An 11,336-nucleotide genomic window follows, 5' to 3' on the forward strand; every position below is an offset into this window, starting at 1 on the left:
GAATCAGGGTACGGTATTTTTCCTACCATCCTTTCAGTATTTCAAACCCCTGATTGGTTAATTGACACCGGTGCCAATGTACATGTTTGTGCTGATGCCTCCATGTTTTCTTCTTACCAGGCCACTGGGACTTCTCCCGTGCTGATGAGGAACGGGTCACATGCCATCATTCGAGGTGTTGGTACGGTCGATCTGAGGTTTACTTCGGGGAAGACCGTGCGTCTGAAGAACGTTCATCATGTGTCGTCCATCAATAAAAATCTCGTTAGCGGTTCCTGTTTATGTCGATATGGTTTTAAGTTGGTTTTCAAATCTAATAAAGTTGTAATTTATAAGTATGGACAATTTGTTGGAAAAGGCTATGAGAGCGGAGGCTTGTTCCGCCTGTCTTTGTCAGATATTTGCACTAAAGTTATTAATAATGTTTGCCACAATAATGAGTCTGATATTTGGCATTCACGACTTTGTCACATTAACTTTGGTTGCATGACGCGGCTAGCCAATATGAATTTAATTCCGAAAATCTCTACTATCAAAGGCTCTAAGTGCCAAGTATGTGTGCAAGCTAAGCAACCTCGCAAGTCCCATAAGACTGCAGAGGTAAGAGACTTGGCGCCACTAGAGCTTATACATTCTGATCTTTGTGAGATGAATGGCGTGTTGACAAAAGGTGGAAAGAGATACTTCATGACGTTGATTGATGACTCCACTTGATATTGTTATGTGTATGTTCTGAAATCAAAAGATGAGGCTTTGACTTTCTTCAAAAACTATAAAGCTGAGGCAGAGAACCAACTTGATCGAAAAATTAAATGGCTTAGGTACGATCGTGGTGGAGAGTATTTTTCCAATGAATTTGATCTGTTTTGTGTGGAACATGGTATAATTCATGAGAGGACGCCTCCCTACTCACCCCAGTCAAATGGGGTAGCCGAAAGAAAGAACCGAACTCTAACTGATATGGTTAACACCATGTTAGACACTTTGGGTCTATCCAAGGAATGGTGGGCGGAGGCGCTAATGACTGCGTGTCATGTCCTAAACCGAGTTCCCACAAAGCATAAGACCATGACTCCATTTGAGGAATGGGAAAGTAAAAGGTTGAAACTCTCTTACTTACGTACTTGGGGTTGTTTGGCGAAAGTCACTATACCAATTTCCAAGAAGCGCAAGCTTGGACCAAAAACCATGGATTGTGTTCTTCTGGGCTATGCTTTTCATAGCATCGGCTATAGATTTTTGATAATAAAATCTAAGGTATCCGACATGCATGTTGGTACGATTATGGAGTCGAATGATGCAACTTTCTTTGAGGATATATTTCCTATGAAGGATATGTCGAGTTCATCAAATCAGAAGATACCTACTTCATCTAGTGAGGAATTCACTGTAATTCCTGAACCCACCATTGCGATGGAACACGTTGAGAATCCTATTGAGGGTGACAATGGAACTCCTGTGAGGAGTAAGAGACAGAGGACTGCAAAGTCCTTTGGTGATGATTTCATTGTGTACCTCGTGGATGACACACCCAGGACTATTTCAGAAGCCTATGCATCTCCTGATGCTGACTACTAGAAGGAAGTTGTACGTAGCGAGATGGGTTCCATCTTAGCTAACAGTACCTGGGAGATCACTGACCGTCCTTATGGGTGCAAACCTGTAGGATGTAAGTGGGTGTTCAAGAAGAAGCTTAGACCTGATGGTACGATTGAAAAGTACAAGGCACGACTTGTGGCCAAGGGTTATACCCAGAAAGAAGGTGAAGACTTCTTTGATACTTAATCACCCGTGGCTATACTGACCACAATTCGGGTGCTACTATCACTGACTGCCTCACATGGTCTTCTCGTTCATCAAATGGACGTTAAGACAGCTTTCCTCAATGGAGAGTTGAAGGAGGAAATTTACATGGATTAGCCAGATGGTTTTGTAGTACCTGGTTAGGAAGGAAAGGTGTGCAAGTTATTAAAGTCTTTATATGGCCTTAAACAAGCTCCTAAAGAGTGGCATGAGAAGTTCGAAAGAACATTAACTACTGCTGGCTTTGTAGTAAACGATGGTGACAAGTGTGTGTACTATCGCTATGGTGGGGGCGAAGGAGTTATTCTTTGTCTGTATGTTGACGACATATTGATCTTTGGAACCAAGATTGATTTAATCAAGGAGGTTAAGGATTTCTTATCTCGCTGTTTTGAGATGAAGGATCTAGGAGTAGCTGATGTTATCTTAAACATCAAGCTGTTGAGAGATGAGAATGGTCGGATCACACTGCTTCAGTCTCACTATGTGGAAAAGGTCTTGAGTCGTTTTGGGTATAGCGACTGCACACCTTCTCCAGCTCCACATGATGCTAGTGTGTTGCTTCAAAAGAATCGACGGATTGCTAGAGATCAACTGGGGTATTCTCAAATTATTGGCTCGCTTATGTATTTGGCGAGTGCCACGAGGCCTGACATCTCGTTTGCTGTTAGCAAGCTGAGTCAGTTTGTGTCAAAACCGGGAGATGATCATTGGCATGCGCTTGAAAGAGTTATGCGCTATTTGAAAGGCACTGCGAGCTATGTGATTCACTACACCGGGTATCCAAGGGTACTGGAGGGTTATAGTGACTCAAACTGGATATCTGATGCTGATGAGATTAAGGCCACAAGTGGTTATGTTTTTACACTTGGTGGTGGCGCTGTTTCTTGGAAGTCTTGCAAGCAGACCATCTTAACGAGGTCAACTATGGAAGCAGAACTCACAACATTAGACACTGCCACTGTTGAAGCAGAGTGGCTTCGTGAGCTCTTGATGGACTTACCTATGGTTGAAAAACCAATACCCCCTATCCTGATGAACTGTGATAATCAAACTGTGATCGTCAAGATAAACAGTTCTAAGGACAATATGAAGTCCTCAAGGCATGTGAAGAGGAGACTGCAATCTGTCAGAAAATTGAGGAACTCCGAAGTTATTACGTTGGATTATATCCAAACATCGAAAAATTTGGCAGATCCCTTCACAAAGGGTCTATCACGTAATGTGATAGATAATGCATCGATGGAGATGGATCTGAGACCCACCGCATGAGTTGTCCATAGTGGTAACCCACTCTATGTGATCGGAGATCCCGTGAAGTAGAAGTGGGAGACAAGTTGTTGGTCAGCTGGGAGGAGAGTATCCCTATATTACCTATCCCACTCCATGAAGATGCAATACTCTCCTGATCTGCATGGCAGGTTGATACTTATCTTAATGTGTTCCAAGTGGCTTATTCGGATAAGCAGAGATGTTGTCCTGCAGAACATCTTCTGAGGAACACACCTATATGAATTTGATTGTTAACGTCGCAGTCTATGAGAATTGGGTGTTCTCTACTAAATTCATGAAAAGGCCCTGGAGTATGACGTATACACTCCACCCGCGGGGAAGCCTTGCGGCAGCCCAGTATCGGTCAAGAATTTGTGTGAAACTAGTCTCGCAGAAAACTTGTAGTTCAAGGCATAGTCCACTATTCAAGTTGTGATCTAGTGTAGCATAAATCTCTAGGTAGAAGTTCAACTTCACAGTCTCCACTAAGCACCGGTATATAAACAATGTTTTGGAACTAAATGATGAGATGTGCCAATGAGACTTTATGGGGGATTGTTGGAATTTTGCTAGTAGGCCCTTGGCCCAAAGCCCAACTAAAATTCTGAAATTCTCTTGGCCCATTCATGCACACATGTGAGTGGAGTGAGTGAGACTAAAGTTTAGTCCCACCCCGGAAGTTGAGAGAGAGTTGCACCTCTTTATAAGGTGAGCTCTTCTACCACTTGTATGAGCATGAGAAGAGGAGATCTACATGCGCGCTCCTCCTCCTCGCTCGCCTCGCCACGCCTCGCCTCGCCTCGTCACAACGCGCCGCGCCGCGGGTTGCGGGATTGAGCCGAGCCGAGGACAGAGCTATGCATGTTGTCTATATTTTTGCTGCTCGAGAAAAACTAATGAGTCATTAATTAATAATTAATGGACGCGTTAATTACTGAAACGTTTCCGATTCTTTTGGATCGTGACAACTCGGACGTGGGGTTTACTCCCACGACCTTCTTTTGGATCTTGACGTCTACCCTAGCCGCCGCCGCTTCGTATGGTTTCTCACCACCGTTTCAGATCATTGCACCGCCAAGCAAGTCTTCTCCATCCCTCCTTTCGGCGTGCACCGGGAGAAGGGACAGCAGGCCTCCGGAACCCCGCCTCTCGTGATCCTGTACGGGAGAGGGGCGATCAGGTTTTTGGGGAGCGCACTCGCGCGACTGCTGGCAGCGACGACTTCGCGAACGACGACTTCTTCCCCGACCTCGGCAACCTCATCCTCGATGACATGGGCGACAACGTCAACGCCGGCGGTGCTGCACCCGCTGCACCGTATGTTATTCTATCCTTCTTGTTCGAGATCGTGGTAGAATTCATGTTTCTAGTATGTGCCCTAGATGTGATATGTTCATCTACTATGCTAGTTCGCATGATTAGTTTAATCTCTGCTATTGCTGTCATGATCTATTTTCTATTTATTCGGATTAAATCTCGTAGTATTTTGCTCATTTTTCCAACAATAATCCTAAAAGACTGACCGTCCAGGTAGTCGTTTGTCGGAACCGCGAACATCCATTCGACCATTCTCCCCGAGCCTTCACAACAAGCCTCATGTTGCGCTCATCCTTTGCAACACGAGCCTTGTTGCAATCCTCTTAATTTTTTTTGTCTTTTCCGTGCGACAGCCATTTGATCGTTAGCTATTGGCACGTGTTAAGCTCATGATTTTTACAACATGGGCCATCTTGCACTCTGTTCAAAGTGTTTTCCCAAGAGGTCGTGTGCTCATGCGTTTTGCAGCAAGGTTCATGTTGCAAACAAATGTATAGTTAGGGTTGTTGCACGCCTCGTGTTCATCGGCCTACAACATACTTTGCAAAGCGCTCATGCGTCTTGCAACAAGGGCCATGTTGCAGGCGGCTCGGTAAGAGGCATGTGGTTCACGGACGATGCATTGGACGTGTAGCCTCCGATCAGCCGAGTGAATAGAAATATTTCCAAAAATTAATGGTTTTGTTGTTTCTCATCTAGCTGAGAATTAGTTGTGTTTCAATCTTGCATGTGGCCATTCGATTGAAGCACGCAATCGTGTGGGGCACATGAAACTGGAACATGTGGGTTTCTCTAGGAACATCAAGCTTAATTCATCATTCAAAGTTCATGGGAATACAAATAATATCACGTAAAATTGATAGCCAAACATGTCGCCTGATGGAAAGAGAACCCGCGGCTCTAGCCAAACCATGCTCCTGTCCATCATTGTCTCTTTTCTCACGGCCAAAAGATACCTCCCTGAATGAACTTCGCCGAGATCAGCCTCTTGAAGACTAGTAGCATATCGACATGGAGCAAACTGTTGATATTCGTGACGACCTCCAAGCAATCTAAAGATACCTAAAGATCAATCTCTCAAAGACTGCGAATTTTCAAATGAGATCACATGTGCAAGTTTTCAAATGTGGTCTCAACCACAGTTTTCGAGATGGAGTTGCAGTTGCAAGTTTTTGAATGGGGTCGCAACTTCATGGTTTAAAAATGGACCGCAATTTGGGTTGGGGGGGTTGACTCATATACCGGGTGGTTAGTTCAGGTGTGGGGCAACTGGTTGAATTTAGGGTTTGATGTTAAACCGAGTGGCAAGTTCAACATTGTAAAGTGGACATTTCTCATCACATAACAACGACAATTCTCTATAGAGAAAACAATAATACTTGAACCGTAATTATATTGGAGCATTCCAATTTCATGGAGCCAACACTCATTACATGACTATTATTCACAAATGTGAATCCATACATGAAGATGCTACCACAAAACTTGCTCAATTGTTAAAGAATACTGCAACCAAAATTCACTAGCGCTTCCTATACACGTCGTGTGTTTTGAGGGACCATGTGATGCACCAACCTCAGATACCTAGCAAAGAGACACATGGTTGTGCATATAACATCCGTTGTCAGACAGCAATAAGAGGAGCACAAGAGGAACACGCGCACGCGCACACACACACATCAAGGAGACGGTAGGAATCTACATCGGAGCTCTGTCAACTACGTTCAGATGCACGAACTCAAAGATGATTGAAACCGGGAGAACAAACTCGAAGAAAAAGCGCCGCCATCTACCCGAGCGCCGCACCGGCAAGGACTAGCAAATCCTAACCTAAACTACCATCCGGAGCGAAGGCACCGGGATCCCCCCCCCACCACCACCACCACCACCACCATCACCTACCATGGGAGCAGTGGGTAGAGGAGAGGCGAATCCACAAACTCGTCGGCAAAGTTTGAAGGGGAAAGTAGACACCGAGGGGAGGGGAGAAAACGGTCGAAGAAAAAGTTTACCAAACCGCATGGTACCTTCACATGTGGTAAGCAATCCAAACAATTCAAAAAAAAAAAGAGAAGAAATGAAGTGTGAAAAACCAATTACTTGACTGGAGCAATGTCTCCACTAAAAGGAAATGTAGATGCACAAAGAGGGGCGCTCATTGTTTTCAGTAAATCTATAAAGGAAAAGAAAATTACTGCATAACGCATGCAAACTACACTCCCCTATGGCGAGACACGACTAGGCCCAACTGATTTATGACATCTAAAACCAAATCCTCCACTACAACGTTGGTAAGAGCGAGACACTCATGAATTTCAAATTAAAAGGAAAAAAAAGGAGTGAGACATTTGTGGGTGAATATATAAATGTTCAGCTTCTTCGATATTCCACGTTACATACATCAGGATGTCGCTGAGCCGCCACCTTGCTCTCCTGCTTCCTGACGCCACTTGCACCCTAGAAATCAATTTGTTGACTTTCACAGAATCACATTGGTTAAAAATGATCATACTACTTTACGGAAGTCTACGAATCTATGCCGTACCGACATTGATGATTAGCTTCATAAACACTCTAATACTTCAGCTGCTCTGGTTCTCCACGCTGCGTTAAGGCCATGTACAATGCAAGATGTTTAGAAAATATACCTAGAGAAATAATTCATTTTTTCTTTGAGCATAGATGTTTATTTGTAGACGATACACACTTAATTAGCACCCCTCATGTACAGATTAGCACCAATGCTTAAAAACCCAATTTATTTTACTAAACACCTTGCATTGCAAGGCCTGAAGCGCCTCAACCCCCTGTGGAATCGTTCGCTCAATCCCATACTCGACAAGGCTGTAATCACTTGCGGTATGCCCCTCGATTGTAAAAAACAAAGACGACCTAATGCTGCAAGTGAAAGAAAAATTGGCGCTACTGACAGAGGACAAAACAAGCTAGTCCAGCCCTCATTTTGTGAACTGTGGCTGCTACCCTGCCTAACCATCTTATCTAGTGACCACTCACTGTCACATTGATCTGTCTTAGTTGTCTACTTGTCTTGTTCCTACACATATATATACATATACTTCGTGTATAATTGGTGTCGCAATGGTCCATCCGTATATCATCCGGATTTGCCACTGTATATCCAAGCGATGTCCTTGCTGCAGTTCAAGAAGCTCGCCGACGTGCACACCGTAGATGATTGATGGAAGGAACTCATTTATGCCTCTTTTGGTTTATAGAATAGGATTATCATAGGAATAGGAATCTTGTAGGAAATGAGATGACATACATCTCAAATCCTATGAGTAGGAATAGGCTCTTTTTTATTTTCCTATGAAATATGGAGGATAGGAACCAATCCTATGTAGGAATAGGAATCCATTCCTATGAATCAAAGGGCTCTAAAAGAAAAAAATCCTATAAAAATCCTATCCTCTAGAATTCCTATGAAATTCCTGTAAACCAAAGGAGGCCTTAACCTGTCTGCCATTGAAGGCACCGCCAGACATATGTACATCGACGAACGAGTTTAGAAGCCTCAATGAATATAAGAGTCGGCTTATGAAAAGAGCTCGGAAGAGATGGTTTATTTTTTAAGCCGTTCAAAAGAACTCCCCTTAATTTCATCTAATCAAGCCCTTAGAGTAGGAGTACTAGTAGAAAATTGCGATGTCCAAGGACGCCATCATAGCCGAACCGACCAGCAAGCCGGGATAAGTTTTTTACCCAGAGGGCAAGACAGCAGCAAGCCGTGATAGTAGGTTGCTTCACTTCACAAGTTCACATGGTGATTGACCACACCAGTACACACACATTACTCGAAACTTTTTTACTAGCTCGTGCCACATTTTGAAGACCACGAATCTCAGTAGAGTTTTTCACCACGCCTTCCTGTGTATCAGGAGGTCAACTATGTTTACATGAGTCTTTTCTTTTCTCTTCCCATTTCCCCCACTGAAGTAAACTGCAGCATCGATTAATCCCCTGGTAGATCTACCTCTTCCTGCGCTTAGAAGGCTTCGTCGAAGATGGTTTTGGCACTTCGGGCATCTTAGCTTCGACACATTGCTCCTGCAAAACCGACCGGGGAAAAAAAACCCCAGGAAAATGGACCGCATCAGAGATCAGTTATCTCAAGAAATTGTTGACAGGATAGGAAGTGCAGAACAAAAACCGTGTGCTCAATTTTAGTGTAGACCAAGGCATACAGCCCCTGAAAGATGGTGGATTTTAACGACTTTTGTAAGTAGCACTGCGACACGCAGAAAGGTGGAAACTATTCCAACAAATAATGATAATTATAACGAAAACTACTGGAGTAACAAGTGAGAAACTGCTGGCACAAACAACAAATACAAGTAGCCCCAGAAAGACGGTTGCATTTTGATGACTTTGATAAGTAGCACTATGACACGAATTGCAGAAAGCTGAACTGTTCCAACAAAGAACGGGAATAACAACGAAAACTACTGGAGTAAGAAGGGAGAAACTGCTAGCACAAAAAACAAATACAGAGTGGCCCCAAAGATGCTGGAGGTACTAGAGAACAAGCTAGCAAGTATATGTACTGATGAATTATTAATGTTGATAACAGGAACCTTTTTCACAGAGAAAATTCTCTTAATGATAAAATCTAAAACATGCAACAGTGAGTGCTGAACTCCAATCATATTTGACAGTCATGACTTCAACTCAGGATTTGCAAAAGTTCCAGCCTTATGGACTAAAAATCTTAAAAAGTTTCCTTCCCTAGAAAACATTTGCATTTGTTTCACAGCTCAATGAATTGGACTAAGAATCTGCAACAGTTCCAGCCTTATGGACTTAATGTAAAAGTGAGATCTGACAAGTGACAAGAAAAAACTTTTAGCAGTCATGATCTAAGTGTAAAGAGTACCAGTTGCTAATGGAGCACAATATGCATCACTAATATAATTTTCAACAATGCTACAGGCTGCAAGTAATGTTCCGATTGACAGGTAAAAAATGAACAAAATTGCAGTACTAACTACTAAAGTGATATAGAGAGCCAGAAGAAGGACTAAATCTGGAAATGTTGGAGAACAACAGGATACAGACCTCCTCCCACTTCCTCTGGAGTTCCAGAAGCTCTTTACAACATGCTACACACTCAGCGTGGTAAGCAGCGGCTAGGTCTTTAATCAAGGCCTTCCTTTTGATGACGCCAATCACTTGAAATCATTGATAAAATTATGTGTCAGAATGCGATAAAAGAGTTAACAGAACTTGCCATACTTTCAAATAGCAACACTTGGCAAATGAGAAGGAAAAGCTAGATCTTCCAAACAGTTCATAATAGAAAAGACAGAGTATTCGGTTCGAGGACATCCTAAAGATGGTGTCCTAAATAGAATGCCACAGTACTGTAATATAGCGCAGCAAAATTTATTTAACAAGCTTCTAAACTTAATGTTGGTACCAAAACAGCCGGTGAATGCACATCCTGAAAGTTTATGCAGATGAATTGTGCGCTAATTAAATATGTGAAGCTTCGCGACGATGACTGAGATAGCACATGGAAGCTTGTGCTAATCAAATCGCTTGCGTGGAAAAACAAACGGTTCAGCATGAGTTCCTAATGGCGGTCATGGATTCCATCCAAAGGCATCAGTATCCATTCACCGCATGCGTGTTCTCGGTTATTACTGCAATTGGACAGAGCCATATGAGGTACAAACATGTTGATAAGAATTATATTCCCAACCTCCCCTCCTGCCAATTCGTAGTTGTGAATTTCCCACGAATCAAACAGATTGTGTGCAGTAACCGATAAATAAATAGATAGCTACTACTAATAATCAATACAGTAGCCAAGATTCCCTAGACAGGGCTGAAACCAACCCAGCCCAACCCAGATCAAGCACGAACAAAGCAGCACAGCATAATTGGCAGATTGAGACGAGAAGAGAGGCCCTTACTCCGGCTGGGATCGAACTGCTGCTGCTCGTCGGAGGGCTTGTCGCCGTTGGCGGCCGGCTCCATGCGGACAGGATTGGAGACCCGCCGGGTTAGGTTAGGGTTCTGGCCGGCTAGATCCAGCCAACCAGCTAGCCAGGAGCGCGAGCGCTTGGACCAACCGAACGGGGAAAGGGAAAGGCTACCGAGCCGGAGTGCGGGAGAGTTGCCGGCTGGCTATTTGTTTCCTCTCGTATACGGAGATCGCCGGCGGGCGGCGAGGGGCTCACCGCACCGGAGTCGGGAGTGACCGGAAGACGCACGAAGTAGAGACGGCTCGAGCTATCTGGGCTGTCTTGCTACTACGGCCGGATATGCACGAATGGGCTGCGTCTGGCCCAGGCCCAGCTGAGAGAGGCCACAAAACGCGAGTTTCTCAACAAATAGGGAACGCGCGAACTATGTCCCGCTTCATGCGAGATCGAAGCAGCTCTCGCCCAAAGGGTTTCCTCTTCCAGTTGTTTCAGGGCCGGAACATTTTAATTATTTTTTCGTCGCCTCTAATTTCTCGTCGCTCGATCGCATGTTTGTTTGTTGGTTCTACTCCGTTTTTTTCCTTTTTTTTCTGTTTTTATCGGCTTTCTTTGTTTCTTCACAGTTTTCTCTAGTATTTTGGTTTTCATTTTCTTTTTCACCGTTTTCTTCATTTTAGGCCAGTTTTTCCAGAATTTTCTTTTCTTTCATTTTAATTCAGTATTCTTTTAATTTTTTTCTTTTTTTATTGGTTTTTTCTTTTCTTTCCCATATATTCTTTATTTTCTGTTCTTGTCTTAGTTTCATCAGTTTTCTTTGTTTTTCTTTGGGTTGCCTTGGTTTTTTTATGGGTTTTCACGCTTTTCTTCAGGTTTTCCATTTTTCTTTGTTGTGGAGGTGTTTTTTTTCATCTTCTGTTCCTTTGGTTACATCACTTTTCTCTGTTTTTCTATTTTCTTCAATACATGTCTACATTTTTCATACACTTTAAGTATACA

General features: G+C 43.4%; 1 protein-coding gene across 1 annotated transcript; it reads right to left on the reverse strand.

Annotated features, from left to right (window-relative positions):
• Positions 1-8,077: 8,077 nt before the first annotated feature.
• Positions 8,078-10,648, reverse strand: LOC123087051 (uncharacterized). The gene is made up of 3 exons (XM_044508953.1): positions 10,329-10,648; positions 9,469-9,581; positions 8,078-8,460 (listed from the first exon to the last, which is right to left on the reverse strand). The coding sequence occupies exons 1-3, from the start codon at positions 10,390-10,392 to the stop codon at positions 8,383-8,385; spliced, it is 255 nt and encodes an 84-aa protein (XP_044364888.1). The 5' UTR covers positions 10,393-10,648; the 3' UTR covers positions 8,078-8,382.
• Between the last annotated feature and the right edge of the window lie 688 nt (positions 10,649-11,336).

The sequence above is a fragment of the Triticum aestivum genome, chromosome 4A (genome assembly GCF_018294505.1).
Source record: "Triticum aestivum cultivar Chinese Spring chromosome 4A, IWGSC CS RefSeq v2.1, whole genome shotgun sequence".
NCBI classification, from domain to species: Eukaryota; Viridiplantae; Streptophyta; class Magnoliopsida; order Poales; family Poaceae; genus Triticum; species Triticum aestivum.

Excerpts from the sequence above, each read along its gene's own strand:
- LOC123087051 (XM_044508953.1), bottom strand. The coding sequence starts at position 10,392 with ATGGAGCCGGCCGCCAACGGCGACAAGCCCTCCGACGAGCAGCAGCAG. Across the intron at positions 9,582-10,328 it reads GCAGTTCGATCCCAGCCGGA|TGATTGGCGTCATCAAAAGG; the intron begins GTAAGGGCCTCT and ends AATGATTTCAAG. Across the intron at positions 8,461-9,468 it reads TCCAGAGGAAGTGGGAGGAG|GAGCAATGTGTCGAAGCTAA; the intron begins GTCTGTATCCTG and ends TCGGTTTTGCAG.